At 39.3% G+C, this 16778-nt stretch overlaps 2 protein-coding genes across 2 annotated transcripts in view; both read left to right on the top strand.

Annotated features, from left to right (window-relative positions):
* The window catches only part of LOC6551840 (sex determination protein fruitless), a 58627-nt gene extending 50728 nt beyond the window's left edge, over positions 1-7899 (top strand). The window contains 1 exon segment of the mRNA XM_026976249.1: positions 6771-7899. Within this exon segment, the coding sequence (XP_026832050.1) occupies positions 6771-7894 (1124 nt within the window). The 3' untranslated portion in view covers positions 7895-7899.
* Positions 7900-12585: 4686 nt separating this feature from the next.
* On the top strand, positions 12586-13032 carry LOC113563749 (sex determination protein fruitless-like). The gene has a single exon (XM_026976036.1). It carries the CDS (start codon positions 12586-12588, stop codon positions 13030-13032), a length of 447 nt encoding a protein of 148 aa, XP_026831837.1.
* The last annotated feature ends 3746 nt before the right edge of the window (positions 13033-16778 follow it).

Below are 16778 nucleotides of genomic sequence, written 5' to 3'. Positions count from 1 at the left end.
AGATCAACACCTCTCCTACCAGAATATCTCTACATGCATATCTTTATTATTTCGTTGTTTGTCGTATCTTATGGTATTCTATATTGATAAATATACTTAAATCTAGCTTTTAGGACGAGTTTCCCATTTGATCTGGGACTAGAGCGTGATTTCGATTGCGATTCTAGTCTTTTGTCGTATGTTTGCCGCATGTTGCATGTTTTATGACACCTTTACATAGACATAGACACAAACACACACCCACTTACCTTCGATACTCTCCCACACCTTCACATACACACATACGATTATCATTTAAGTATCGATTTATTTTAATTTTAAATGTATTATTTAAACTTATCAATTGATTTCACCTTCTTCATGCTGCCATAACTAGTGCTAAGACAGATCGAAAACTCCCAATTAGTTTTTAGAGCAAAATGCCTCCGTTTTCATCCAAAAACCGAACAAATAATTAGCTCAATTGGCGTACACAACAACAAAAACCAAACACTTATAAATAATAAAAAATAATCACCCAATAAAAACATGTAACAAATTTCAAATTCAAAATAATTTCATCGGATATACACTTGTAGTTATTTTCCAAGCGCTATTTGTTTGAACTTATCCCACTTTGTTTTCATAACTTATTCCTTCTTCGTTCCATTCCACATTTTCAAAACCGTGCTGAAAAAAAAATGCAATTTCAAAAACGTAAACCTTTTAAAATTTTTTCAAATCTCTTTTCGTCTTTAATGTTGCAACTTATTGTCTAAGAAATGGAAACGAAACAAAAATGCCAGAATACATAAAAAATATAAATTACTTTCAGTGTGAATACGAAAAACTTAAAAACCACCAGCTTCCAAAGTCGATGTGTTATATTTTTCGTTTAATCCACACACACACAAACACTATCCCGCCCACACACACACACACACACACACGCAAACACACTCGCCCCACACAGATACAGACTGTACTTTTCCTATTTTGGATATTTCTACTAACATTGCTGCATTTATGATTTGATGTGAAGAATCCGTTGAACCATATTTTGTCACACTGTTTTGTAACGAGATAACTGTAACTGACTGTGTTTTTTCAATTGGTTTTTCTGCCAAGCTAACTAAGTGTATTCCAACTATCTTTCTTTTGCCTACTCTCTTTCTATCTCTATCTCACTCTCTCTCTGTCGCTCTCTCTCTGTACTTAACTGTCTGTGTGTGTGTATGCTTGTGTCTGTGTGTGTTGCACATATTCTTTAAAAGTTGAAACGAGAGCTGCCGCCAATATAACGGTAAAGTGTAAAGGAGAGCGACAAAATTCGCACATTGGCTCCGTCAAACTGAATACAAAAATGTTAAGTGAAATTAAATCGAAGTTGAATTTGAAATTGAAATTACCTTACAGCTAAAAGAAAATAAAAAATCCCGCACCCAGCGTCCAAAAACCCCTCACAACCTTCAAAAAAACCAACAAAAAACTATAAAGAAAAAGAACTGGAATTTGAAAATATAACAAAGTGTTATACTATAATAAAACGAAAAAATATATTATACTTAATACCAATCAAAACTATAGCTAAAAATCTGTTGCAACATTGAAGTACTAAAACGAAAGCAATCCCAGAAAACCAAACAAGAAAAACCGAAATATTGTGTATGAGATCTGTATTATATAGAACCGAAAATACCAGACAATAAGATAAGCCCAAACAAAAAATTGTCGATGCCACAAAATGACACGAAACCAAAGTTGTTTACATTGATTTTGATTTACTTATGATTTTTCCCACTCCGTTTCACACTGTTCACACTGTTGATTGATTGATTGATTTGCTTTGATGCAAAGTATACTTAATTTAGCTGAATTGTTTTCTTAGAGCTATAAAGTCCTGCCGATCCGAAACGATGCCGCCTTAGCTTTAAGTCCAGCCTTGATTTGATTTGTTTTGTTTTTCCACAGACTCCGCCAACTGTATGATTAAGACTCTTGATTTGACTTGATTACACCTTGAACCCCTCACCCACGATCGATCTGTATATTATGATTTCCAGGCTTCGCAGTTGCCTCAGCCCCAAATCCCAGCCACATTGTCCTTGCCGATCACTTGAACTGTTATTGCCTTTCGTTATATACATACATACATATATCTTTTGGCCACCACACGCATTCAAACACCAAGTTTGTTCCGAATCGAATCGAAGTGGAAATGTCCCGAAACCAATCAATACACCCAGTTTCTTCTGCATATTTTAGAAAAAAACGCCGCCATAAAGAGTATTCTGATAAAAATACCACCAGTTATTTTTTATAAAAGAAAAAGAATAAGCTTTTTGCAAAAACATTAGCCAGTCGGGTCGAGATTGGATTGTTATGCCGAAATCTGCTAGTTTCTTAAATATATTTTTGTAATTGTCTTATTTGAAATGTAACATTTGTAAAACGAGAAAATAGATTTCTTAGTTTTAATTTTGTATGCAACCTCCTAAAGCAGTTTTGGTTCACCCTAATCGGGATTTACTTATAGGCTCCACACTATACTTCTAAAACACCCGTCACACCAGTTTTTTTGCCTTCCTCCTCCTGTGGCTACTTAGTTAAACTAGACACCATTCACACCCACCGTACACACCCGACAACCATTGGCCTGTTTAGCCCACTGTGCGCATGGAATGCAAGAGAAGCGCGATCGAGTCCCCTCTTCGTCTTCTCATCTCTATATCCACCCCTTGAGTTCCCACCCCCACAGTGATGACGCCTAATATGAACCAAGCAAATGTTTGCAGGTCGCGTCAAGTGTTTTAACATTAAGCACGACCATCCACGTCATCCGGAACGGGAACTGGATCGAAACCATCGGGAGCACGACGACGATCCAGGCGTTATCGAGGAGGTCGTTGTGGAGCACGGTCGTAGGATGGATGCGGGGGATGAGCAGGATCCGGAGGAGATGAAGGAGGTGGCCTACCATGCCACGCCACCCAAGTACAGAAGGGCGGTGGTTTATGCTCCTCCGCATCCGGATGAAGAGGCAGCCTCCGGCTCGGGATCGGGATCGGATGTCTATGTGGATGGCGGCTACAATTGCGAGTACAAGTGCAAGGAGCTCAACATGCGCGCCATACGATGCAGTCGCCAGCAGCACCTTATGTCCCACTATCCGCCGCATCATCCGCACCATCGATCCCTAATAGATTGCCCCGCCGAGGCGGCCTACTCACCACCCGTGGCCAGCAATCAGGCCTACCTGGCCAGCAATGGAGCGGTGCAGCAGTTGGATTTGAGCAGCTACCACGGCCACGCAAGCCACCAGCACCACCAGCATCCGCCATCAGCCCCACATCCTCCCAGTCATTCGCAGAGCTCACCCCACTATCCACCCGCCTCTGGTGCGGGTGTGGGTGTGGGTGCGGGATCGGGATCGGTGTCGGTGGCAATAGCCGGATCTGCATCGGGATCAGCCATATCCGCACCAGCTTCGGTGGCCACGTCTGCGGTCTCGCCGCAACCGAGCTCCAGTTCCACTGGTTCCACTTCGTCCGCGGCAGCGGTGGCTGCGGCAGCTGCTGCGGCGGCAAATCGGCGGGATCACAACATTGACTACTCCACCCTGTTCGTCCAGCTATCGGGCACACTGCCCACTCTGTACAGATGCGTTAGTTGCAACAAGATCGTGTCCAATCGCTGGCACCATGCCAATATCCATCGACCCCAGAGTCATGAGTGCCCCGTTTGCGGGCAGAAGTTCACTCGCAGGGACAATATGAAGGCGCACTGTAAGATCAAGCATGCGGACATCAAGGATCGATTCTTTAGCCACTATGTACATATGTGATCACTTCTCTAGGCAGGCAGCAAAACAAATCAAATCAAAAATCAGTAACAGATAACAGATCGAATGGTTTTCACAACTAGCGTGTTTTAAGTAGCCAAGAATCAAGCAAACGTATACGTAATCCAGAGTGAGGAGCCAACAGCCATCAGTTGGGTGTACATCTATATCTATATCTCTATCTATACATTTATAAACCCTATCAGAAACAAAAAAAAAAAAAAAAGAAAAAAAAACTCGAAACCTTTGCTACACGTAGTTGATTTCAAGACTTTGAACTACTTATTGTTAAATCGTCTTAACCTCTAGATGCTTTTTGTAGGACACTAGCAAACCAAAAAACCAAATGGATTATTATATCGATATAGAAATGCCGAAATACCGCGACCAGTACTCAGTGGAGGAACTTTGACAAGTATTATATGTAGAATTCCAATCGATATCCGCGTCAGTTATTATTATTTTACTAACTTAACATGTGCTGTAGTGAATGTTGACTAATTTTTGTTTGTGTCATTTTGTGCCATATTAGCTAATCTCTCTTCTAGTCCATAGGCCCTAAGGTCGCAAAAAGATAGTTGAATAAAATAATTGCAACAGTAAGCAACGAGTGAGGAAAAACAAAACCAGAGTCTAGAATTCTATTGGGATTAAATATTTTTCTATCTCTGTTACGCTCTGTAGTACGACACGATTTTGTCCCACTTCTGATCAAATCCGCAATGAAATTCAGATAGCGTCCAATTTCAAACCGTTTGGCCAGAGCCCCAGAGAAAAATATCGGCTTACTGAAGTTGGACGCCTTCTGATCTATATCTTTGGCAAAACACCCACCGAAGTTGATTGGAGTTGCTAAAACTATAAATAGTTTATTAAATGAACCGCTGAAAATCCGTGCTTTGCTAAAGAACAAATTCAGATCAGATTTTATCGAAAGATGTACTTAAACATTAGATATAGTCACCAATCAAGCAATGAATCCAATTAATTAACACTTAAATACAGATATACACACAAGTACATATATTGTGAAACGGATAAATCAATATTTAACATCTTTAACTTTACTTAATAAATCTCTTTCAAATCAAATTCCAGTTCTTTTCATTCAATAAAAAACAAAAAAAAAAAAAAAACAATCGTCCCCTAGGTACTAAAAGCAACTAAACACAATTAAAATATAATTATAAACATAATCTATAATTTTATTTCGATCCGAGTTGAAACGAGTCAAAATTAAAATAAAATTTTAAACATCAAGCGCACTCTCTTAACGGTAAGTTGAAATTTCTAAGATCTACTTAAGCACAAATACCTCTCCCCTATAATTTAGACTTATGTTAAGTAAGTTAAATATATATATCTGACTTATGTATTATGATTTTATCTAAAATGAAAAGCTACAAATTCGAACAAACTAAAGAATACAACAAAAAAAAAAACAGGAATTGGCCAAACGATTGAAAATTTGTTTTAGTTATTTAAACTCTTAAACAAAACACTTGCCTATACTCACTCACTCACTCGATATATCTATCCTACTCTATAGCTCTATTTCTCTCTCTCTGTCTCTCTCTCTAAAACTCGGTCTGTCTCACTCTGTCTTGTTCTCGCTCTATATATATTGTATGCAGTCTGACTCGTTCTGTTTTGAATGAGGCTCTAAATTTGTTTTTGTTCCGCCAGGCAGGAGGGGTGTTGAATGAAATGTGTTCGATAAACGATAAATTACATTCGATGTTCGATATACAGTATGCGATATACCTTTTCTTATCCACGTTGCTGCGCTACAGTTATTTCGTTAGTCTTCATCCGAAATCAGTCATTTAATTTACTTGTTTTGTCTCATTTTTTAACCTCATCTGCGTTTTTTGGCCCTCCACTGACTCTTGACCCTTGACCCACGACCCCTCGCTCACTCTCTGTCTCCCTCCAACTTATGTACATTTGCCAAACAAGAAACACCACCACCTCCGCAAAAAACCCCTCGAAAACAGTGACAAAGACTAGACACTAATACGGTTCTTGGGCTCTCTTGACAAGAAATTAACACAGAAGCTAAAGAAAACGATACTGAATCCGATCCCACAATCATCTATTCAAAAATATATAGAACATTATACAACTAGATCTTTTTTAAGTGTCTGAACACAAAACATTTGCACATACATACATACATATATTTCAAAAATGGTTTGGGTTCCTCAATATCCAATTCAGTCGCTCCACTGATTATTGTAAATAACTCCCGTTGAATATTTTAAGTGAACCCATGGCCACAGCGATAAATCATTTGATTTCAATTATCATTTTTTACCAAGCAATAATGATTTTCCCCTCCCGTTAAAAAGTGCTGTTTCCAAATTCACGAAACCCCATGGAAAAAAAAAAACAAATTCTTAACCACATTTATTTGCCGATTTTTTGGGTGTAACAAAATTTGATTGCGAAAAATTGAATACATATAATCCCGAATTCCCGAACCGAGCAGAGTGCCTCTGCCACACATAACACCATGTCTCAGGGATATGAACAAAATTGATTTAACAATCATTCGTTTTTCAGTTGTAATCATTCTTTCAAATGGCAGAAAGAAAGCAGATATTTCGAATTTACTACCAGAAAAGCAAACATACACGCATAAACACACACCAAGAAAACACACAACCACACACACCCACACGCAGACTCTGAAAACCATCTAATTATACAGTTTAAGAATTATTATAAAAATGATTTTTCTGTTTCTGTGAATCACCAACAACAACATTGTTTTTCTCTTCTTTTTTTCTTTGCGCGTTTGAACGAACAAATTAATGAAAAAAACCGAAAACGAAACGAAAACGAAAACCAAATCGAATCCCAAAATGCAATAACCCATGATAAATACAAAAATAACGAACAAACCGATCGAATAACGAATAAATGAAACATATAATTAATCGCGCAGGCTCCAAGGCCTGGCACATGCGGCTAACTTTCGAGCGCCTCTCGGGCGGCTGCAACCTGCACCGTTGCAAGCTGTGCGGCAAGGTCGTCACCCACATACGCAACCACTACCACGTCCACTTTCCGGGCCGCTTCGAGTGTCCGCTGTGCCGGGCCACCTACACGCGCAGCGACAACTTGCGCACCCACTGCAAGTTCAAGCATCCCATGTACAATCCGGATACGCGCAAGTTCGACAACCTAATGTCCTCGTCGGCGGTGGGGGCGGCTGCCACGCCCACGGCCAGCCAGCTGGCGGTGGCCTCGCAAGCGGCCATGGCAGCGGCAGCCGCGGCGGCCTTTAATGCAGCGCAGCAGCAGCAGCAACAGCAGCAGCAGCACCAGCACCAGCAGCAGCAGCAACACCAGCAGTCGCAGCAGCAGCAGCAGCAACAGCAGCAGCAGCAGTCGCAGCAGCAACTCCATGCCCTCGCGCAGCAGCACATGCTGCAGCTGCAGCCGCAACACCACCAGCAGCAGCAGCACAATGCCACAAGTGAATGATACAGTCAGTACCTGGGCTGGAACTACGGCGCCTGGCGTCCCGATGACCCCAACCTCAAGCAGCAGCCCCATCGCAAGGCTCAGCCCTTCAACTTCTATGCCCGCGACTACTACTACCAGCAGCAGCAGCAGCAGCAGCCGCAGCAACAACAGCAGCAGCCACCCAGCAGCAGCATGAACAACGGCAACATGCGGCAGCAGCAGCAGCAGCAGCAACATCGCCGCCAGCCGCAACTTCCGCCTGCCCAGACGATCATCATCGATGAGAGCGACAATGAGCTGGAGGAGGAGCAGCAGATGAGGCTGAGCTTTGAGCGGTACATGGAGCAGCTGAAGCAGCTGGCGCCCTACGATCCCCAAGAAACTTTGTGCAATAGCAACACCAATAACATTAGCAGCAGCAGCAGCAGCAACGGCAACAGCAACAGCAACAACAGCAATAGGAACAGCAACCGCAGCGGCGAGCCCACGAATGCCAATCCAATGGAAGCTACTACAACTACTACTAATAGTAATAATATTATTAACAATAGCTATGCTAACCACAGCACTAGGAACTACAGCAAAAGGCAGCAGGAGTAGCAGCAGCAGCAGCAGCAGCAGAAGCAGCAGCAACAGCCGCATCAGCAGCAACAGCAACCAATTGATACTCAAAGCAAATGTAATTTAGACGAGAAACGCGAATAAGATCTTAAATGTTGAATCGATTTAAGGGTAAGCCAAATTTGTTTGTCAATTATGTAGGCGTAGATTGGAGAGGAGAGGATGCATTTCCGGCTGCGAGGAGGAATCCAATGCTGATCGGTGCAGGAAGCGACACATTGTCCAGGTTTCAACTAGATACGGATGTTGCAGTCACCCACACGCACTTATATACAGTACAGAATACAGAATACAGAATACAGAATAGTAGCAGATTTATTCGCAATGGAGTTTTAATTGCAAAAGACTTGCTCGTGGGGCAAGCAAAAGGGTTTCCAAGCCAGCTGAAAGCAGAGGGTGGAAAGCGAAAGGTTTTAACTAGCAGCACTCAAATATTTACAAGAAACAAAACAAACAAAAGCTTAAACTAAAACCAATTGTATTTCGAAGCTACTCATACTATATATCGAATTACAAATTTTACGAACTAAAATCGTTGGACCTGTCAGACATTTGTGCCAAAATCTCTTGGTGGTAGTGCCAACTTCCTTGGCTGCACCCTCTCTATTTGCACCTGTTCGTTGTTGCATTTAACACTAGTATGTGCACACCCACTCCCACACCCACAACCCAAACACCCCACATGCAGAAAACCACACTAATCCACCCACCCGGAAACCACTCTGATACTCTATAGGAAAAGCAAGTTAGGAGCAAACACCGAACATTGAAGACATTTTAACGAGAGATTTCTATGCTGCTAACCTAACCATTTTACTGTTTTATATAAATGTATCATTAATTACGATCTAATGGATGTCGTGTTTTGCGCATAATAACAGCAATTGTAAAATAGAATAATCGACCTTTAAGGAACCCCCTTCGGTGGGATTTTCTCTGCATACGAGTTTAGATGTATCTATGATGTACAAATCGGTGCGTTTGATCGATGTTAGTTGACCCTGAAGACATGCATTACGGTAGCCCTAATCTTAGCGAGGCAGTTTTAAACTAATCTAATCTTAACTAAACTAAACTACACTAATTCACTGATTACGGATACTAAACTAATGTTAATTTATTTATAACCAATACGGGAGTGTGCGAATGAGTCTCGAAGTGAGCGATTGCCGATGGATCCAATCCAAACCGATCATCTTATATGATCCGATCCGATCCGATTCGATCCGATCTGATCTGATGTATTATAGTTAGCGATAACAGCGCCAGATTCAAATGTCAATGCATGTGGTCGAGTTTGTTATCCAGTCTATATGATTAATATACCTACTTATATGCACACTTGCGTGGGCTAATATGATTTGGCAGACTCTTCTTGCGGTGTAAATATGATTGATGATTCTCCCCCGATTTCTGCTAGTTAATGTGTATTTAAATAAGTTTTTGTAATTTGTTGTTGTACATTGATTGCCAAATCCCCGATATTGGTGCGCACACACGAACACACAAACAGGAGCATATTGCATATGCAGACACACACACACAGAAAGGTCTAATTGCCTAAGGAATTATTGCATAATTCTATGAAATATATAGTTATATGTTATATACACACATATTCATAATATTTATTTGTTCTACTTCTTAACATGAAATGTTTAGGAATTAAATTTACATTATTAATAATGCTACATCAAATACTGCCCCCGACTTAATGTTTGTTTAATGTTTATTTTTAACGCTGTTTTGTTAAACAAAAATTTAAGAAATTTATCTATATATGATGTGATAACTATAGTAAAACTAAACACACACACACACACACGCCCACACGCCCACAAAACACACAAGAACACACCCACACATTACAAATTGAAATTATGTTAATTAAGCAGGAGAGTAGAGCGTTGAAGTTTTTTTAAAAAACGATCGAAAGAAATCTATCATTTGTGTGGTATGCAAAATGGTGCTAAATCCAAATATACTTTAAAGTATACCGAGTAGAACGCGAGGGAATGGCAGGAGGAGGCCAGCCTCCTTGAATCGTATCGTATGTGCAATATGACTAGTTTTCGTTTAAGGTGCAGGATGATGGATGATGGATGATGGATGAAGAATGGTGTTGACCACGCAAATGCCAACCACTTGAATTATGCGAATAAAAAACACAAAACTAAACACACAAAGTATATGTAAATACAAAGCGGTGCTAAGCCCCCCAAATAAGCCGAAATAAGTAGAGATATTCAAAGTCCTTTTAAATGTCGCAAAATGGGGAGAGACACCACCCGCAAACAAAATAAGTGTTAGCATATCACTATGAATATATATACGTCTGATATAGCAGCAGAGCAGTTAGTTAATGATAACTTTTCGCTACGATTTCTGTGTCTATTTACAATAAATGTCATAAAGCTTATCAAATTACCGAGCACACCACCCCGCCCACACAAGAATCACACACAGCCCCATTTGAAAACACTCTCATATTTATTTTGGTGCCTTTTCGAACCATTTTGAGTTCAGTAATTGATTTCGATTTTGTCTTGACTTTGACTTTGACTTCGTTTAACCAACTTTAACAGCATTTTCGCAGTCGATCAGGAGTGGTTTGAACCCCTAATTTTAATGACGTGCTAGTTTCAATGTAAACTTAGTTTAATCTAATTTTTGTATTAATAATAAATGCAATACAAACTATTTTTAGTTTTATTTATAAACAACAACAGTAGCGGCAGCAGCAGCAACAGCAAAATGTTGAAAGCAAAAAACAAAAATAGAAAACGCAGAAAAAAATGAAATCAGTTTAATTAAAGTTAAGCAAATTGAAGCAAGCCCACGAAATGCTTGCAGCATTTGTTACAATTTATATATACACGTATAAATATATATTACAATATTTTTTAAAACAATTTTTAATAAACATTCTATCTATTATGGCAGCCTTTCAATGAAAACAAATTGAATTACTAAACAAAACAAACCTAAACCGCATAAAATCACAAAACTATAAATGAAGAACAGGCAGATGTACCAATCTCACACAACTACACAACCACACACACACACACACACACACAGATAGACAGACAGACAGACAGACAGGCACACACACAAATGAAACAAAACAAAAATCAAAACTAAATCAAATAAATTGAATTTTATGGAAACAAAACCAAATGGTGATCACTTTATTATTTTTGATCCTCTGACTCCGAAACCGAATCTCCGAATCCCGATCTGCTGTGAGCTTTGAATTGTGCTTCCAACGATGTTAGGGGTGCCCATGAAAAGTCGAACTAAGTCTAAGGAACTATATGCCACCTACTCTACTATATACCAATCCAATACCAATGCCAGTATCAATACCAATACCTATACAAGTACCAACCAACACACTCACCTGCACTCATGCGCGCACACACACACACATTCGCATAGAGAATTTTCAACCTCGGCCCAATTTCCTGTTTTTTTTTTAATATTATTGGTTGAATTTGTTAACCTCTTTTCCACATTTACGAGTACCCTACTTTTATCTGAATAAATATAAATATATATTATGTATCAGTTTCAGCCCGAATTCGCTAAGTGTAAGCTAAGACGATTCTTTGCACAAATGAGTTACACCCAAAAAAAAATTGGTATTGAAGAAATACGAGTGTACGGGGAAAATGTGCAAAGCAGCCGAACCCTTCATTTGATCATAAAGAATTGTTTGTGCATAAACATTTGTGCTATAAAATAATTATGTTTACAAACATCTACACATATGCGTCGATTGTGACTAATTTTATTTGTATAAAACTATATAATAATGATACATATCCAAAGGCGAAAAATATTACATCGCAGGACAAACGGAGGCATTTTATAAGTTAATTTGTAACTGAACAGTGCATAGGAAAAGTAAACCACGTTTTCAAAATCAAAATATTCGAAAGTGTTGCCTACTTATCGCGTGCACTGTTCGAATCGAAATATTTTACAAACGCTTAGTTTTAGCAAACGAGCCCGCATTTATATTCTCCACATATACCTCTAAATTTGATTTACGAACTATATTATCAAAAGAGTAATGGATATTTCATTTGCACGCTGAAATATGTGAGGAGACGCAGAAACGAACGAAATCCCCTTGTGTTAGTCACTCATTTATGTATATTTTCCGTTGATTGATATAAGTTGCTTGATTGTAGTTAGTGACGTTTGTTTGTTTTAAGGACTACCTAATTTTGTGTACTTTCTCCTTAGTTTTCTAGTTTAGTTCTGATATTTTTTCATTATGCCGCATAAGTATATTTGTTTTTAGCTCACAAAACGAAACTCTGCCTATCTCTGTCTCGCCCTCTTTCTCCGTCTGTCTCTCTCACACACTCACTAGTACAACACCTACCCACCACCCACTATATCTTTCTCTCTCTCTCTCTCTCTCTCTCTCTCTCTGACTATTATACGAAAAAACCAATCCAAATCCAAAAAAAAATTGAAAAAACCAAAAATCAAAGAAATCTATTTCTCTGGGCTGATTTTCGTCCCGCTCGACGGGCTGTTGTGTGTTCTGTTCTTCTCTTTCTCGTTCTCGAACCGCAGGCAGCAGCGCCCGCCACCACCTGTCGACCCCCCTGTCGACCTCGTCGTCGGCCTCGCCCCCGCCGCCCCCTTTCGGGATGCACCTGTCGGCGGCCCTGAAACGCGAGTACCATCCTCTGCACTACATCGCCGCCGGCAACGGGCACAACGGTCCCTCGGCGCTCGGTTATGGCAATCAGGGAGCGGGCAATGCGCAGAATAATACCGGAGGAGCTGGATCGGTTGCGGGAGGAGTGGGTGCCGGCGGAGGAGCCGGCGGAGCAACTGGAGCTGCTGGCCATAACTCACATCACACCATGTCGTACCACAACATGTTCACGCCGTCCCGCGATCCGGGCACCATGTGGCGGTGCCGCTCCTGCGGCAAGGAGGTGACCAACCGCTGGCACCACTTTCACTCCCACACCGCCCAGCGGTCCATGTGCCCCTACTGCCCGGCCACCTACAGCAGGATCGATACGCTGCGCTCCCATCTGCGGGTCAAGCATCCGGACCGCCTGCTCAAGCTCAACTCGTCCATTTAAGGGCGTGGCCGGGGCCCAAGTGCAGCCCATCACCGCCAGCTTTACCAGCAGAAGCAACAGCCGCATCATAAGCAGCAGCACCAGCAGCAGCAGCACCAGCAGCAGCAGCAGCAGCAACAGCCGCAGCAACAGCAGCAGCAACAGCAGCAGCAACCAGCTTACTACATCAGCAACTTCAGCAACTACAGCAATAGATACAGCTACAGCGATAGTTTATTGTAAATCGCTGCAGTTCTAGGTGGATTTTTCTTGCATTTAGTCGTCGTCTGTACATTACCCACTATCCAAGCTATCCAAGCTATCCAGCTATCCAGCTATCCAGCTATCCAGCTATCCAAGCAATAACCATAACCCAAACTAGTAGAACCGAAGATGCTAAGGCAAGACGCGTAAAACACAAGTATATTGATAATCTTAACTAAACTTATTGGTAAACTTTGACACAATCGTCCCATCAATTTATAAATGTGTATAACTAAGGCAGATTAGGAAAAGGTTTCAGTTGCGAGTCGAGGAGAAGGATATAGCGAAGGCGGAAAAGTTTTCCAAAGCCACCACAAACCGTTTCGAAGGTTTCTAAATGTTGTTTCCTAAAAACTATAAAGTAATAACTACGCTAATAATAGAGAGAGAAAGTCGAGGAGAATCGTTTTGAGCTGATTCATGATTCGCGATTCGGTCAGCAGATCGGGGTCACGACCCCATCGCGCGGGGTCACCAGCAGGAGAGGGAGGATGCGGATGCGGATGAGGATGAGGATCAGCCAGCCACCACAGCAACAGTCACCCACAAATACTACTCATACGAAGGTCACATTAGGTTTTAGTTTACTTTACTGTTTAATGTTTAGATCGTAGTGTTAACCGATATGTTCTGCGGAGTAGGCAACGGATGAGGGCTACTCAACCAACTACAAAGAAATTTTCATATACCTCAAATGCATTTCAGTTTTATTGTTGATTGCTTAATTTTAGTCTACGTAGACCATTAGCACTTATGTATACATAAAGTACCACATACACCTATGTTTACCAATGTTTCCCTCTGTTTTTTGTTCCCTATCACACTTTTGATTTTGTCCTATGCGTTAAGTTGAAGATTTTAGGATTAGCTCGAACCACTTGAACCACCTCACTTTTTTTGTTAAGCTTGTTTATATTTATGGTCAAACGTTTATTTAGTTGAGTCCACTGAACATATAACATATGAAACCACAAGGAAGGAAAGTTAGTTGATATGAGGGCTATACAAGAAAAAACCATATCACAAAAATCTACAAAAAAATTAAATGATTGGAGAAATCTATAGAAATTATATTTTTAAATTGCTTAATTGTCTGCTCAATTGGCAAGGAATTGGATGGATTAATTCTAATTTGTAATCGTTTATCTGGCCTTTTGATTACCATAACCAAAACGTCCCCGCAGAGACGGCAAAAGTAATTAATTTTAAACATTTTGTGATAGACAAAATTATGTTTCGGCGCAAAATAAATTTAGAAACAGTACCCCTATAACATAAAACATAAAATTAAATGTGATATTTTTGGCACAAAACTATACAAAAAAAAAAAAGTAAATAAAAAGTAACAAAATACGATGATATGTCTTAAGGTATCAGCAACATTTGGCTAAGGTTGCTGCCCTTTGCATATTTATTTAGAAGATTTTTGTTATAGAACTATTCAAAATTGTTATCTTTCGGTCCAAAGCACAAAATGTATAAAATTACTTTCTAGTTATTCTTTAAACCCTACTTTACTTAACTTTAAAATCTTTTTTGATTTCCTAATTTTAAATTACGTGCATGTGCGTGCATCCATTCGAAAATATGTACACACAGAGATCATAATTTTATTTAGTTATAAGTTGATTGAGTTGAGAAACTTTAAGCCAATAAACTACCGCAAAATTGAAAACAAGAAGCAAAAATAGCACAGATGTTAAGGCAAACCACTACTACACACAGATTTATGTACCAAAAATGTAATAAATATGAAATTATAAACAAAAACAAAAAACAAACGATACCAAGCAGTCAGAAACCAAAAGCAAACTACTAGAGAAAGCTAAAAGGAGTCTAGCTGGATTTTTCTAACCTTTTTCCATACATAAGCATAAATCGTAACCGAAATATTTTTATACATCCACTTGTAATCGGCCGATTGGAAGAAGAGCTACCAAAGATTGGGGTATTAAGGGTTGCTCTGTGGAATCGGGTCAGGAATATACAGGAATGTACGAGTATATCCCAGATCCCAAATGATCCACAATCGTCACGCGCAAATACAACAAAATAAAAGCAACAGCGAGTTGTAATTTATTTTTCCTCTACAGTTACAAACTCAATTAATCAATATGCAAATACAAATGTTGCAGTGCAGTGGCCAAATCGCGGCGCACAGCAGCAATGAAAAATATTATTAACAGTTTTCGTCGTCTACCAGTTTAAATAAATCAATCCATTAAGATCTATATATATCAAGCAACAAATATATATATTTCAAATTTATTCAAATTAAAATCAAAATATAATTCACTAGCAGCATTTAAATGTCAAGCGCAGCAGCGAATAAAACCAAATAAAATTTATGATTATTATTATTACATATATCAACTACACTCGTTTCATGTTCTGCCCTTCATGACCACGTCCCTACTTGGAAGCACAATTCAAATCGTTAGGTCTGGGTTCGAGTTTGGGTTTGGAGCCCTTGGATTTGGGAGTGGGTTGCGGGCGCAAATTTCATTTTTCAGACACAAAAACCTCTGCGGATTGCTATTTTGGTGACGAGGTAAGTAAGTGGTCAGACTTGGTAAGCTAAATTATATTGGTATTTCAATAGCTATTGTTTGCTGTCATAGCTAAAAGCACCTTTACTTCGATGCTCAAGAGCCAGTTTACTTTCTTGATGAATTTTTATGCATCGGTGTATGGGATCAATGAGAGCTACTCCAATTAAAAGACGTCGAGATCCTTTCAATGTACATTTCAATGTACCATTACTTCTACACAAATCGGTTTGTGGCTGTCAAAATAATAAAAACATGTATCGCTCTAATTTGTTTGCTTTCCAACACAATAATTAATTGACCTCTTAATAAATTTAGCAAAGAAAAGTTTTAACTGTATGCCAAAGTAATTATATATGTAAAGGATTTCATCCATTCTCTAGATAATGAGTAAAATGAATGTTCTCATTATTAGGACTGCTTTGCTTCAAAATTAAAATTGTCGGTGTCCAATTTACCATTTTCCTTAGATTTTCAACAATTTGTGGAAGTTAAATTATTTGTACTTAAAACTTCAGAGCCTGTCAATACTCTTTCAGATCTAAAGAAATATTACGGAAAATATTTAATCATTCATTATTATTATAGGTGGAGTATAAAAAAGATTTCACATATATGAACTATTTAATCAGACGCTTAACACAACTATTGTTGTTGTACTTTCTGCAGTATTTTGTTACGCGCTTGTATGAAATAGATTAAATCCAGGAACAAAACGGAGCAATCATTCTGAAAGCATCAACATTATTTGTATATAAGCTAATTATAAAATATATATACATAAAATCTACCAAAATAAATCTATTTCATTGTTGGAATACTCAAATTAATGTAAAATACCTATTCCGTATATAGTTTCGATGTTTCTAGTTTTTTTTAATATTAAAGATGAGCCCGCCATGTATAGAGTTGCCACCTAATATGCAGCTCAATGATTATACCGAATTCGATGAC

The sequence above is a fragment of the Drosophila erecta genome, unplaced genomic scaffold (assembly GCF_003286155.1).
Source record: "Drosophila erecta strain 14021-0224.00,06,07 unplaced genomic scaffold, DereRS2 tig00000000-arrow-pilon, whole genome shotgun sequence".
Classification (NCBI taxonomy): domain Eukaryota; kingdom Metazoa; phylum Arthropoda; class Insecta; order Diptera; family Drosophilidae; genus Drosophila; species Drosophila erecta.
This window is presented reverse-complemented; position numbering and strand designations above follow the sequence as displayed.

Coding starts and splice junctions, on each gene's coding strand:
- LOC113563749 (XM_026976036.1), top strand. CDS start 12,586: ATGCACCTGTCGGCGGCCCTGAAACGCGAGTACCATCCTCTGCACTAC.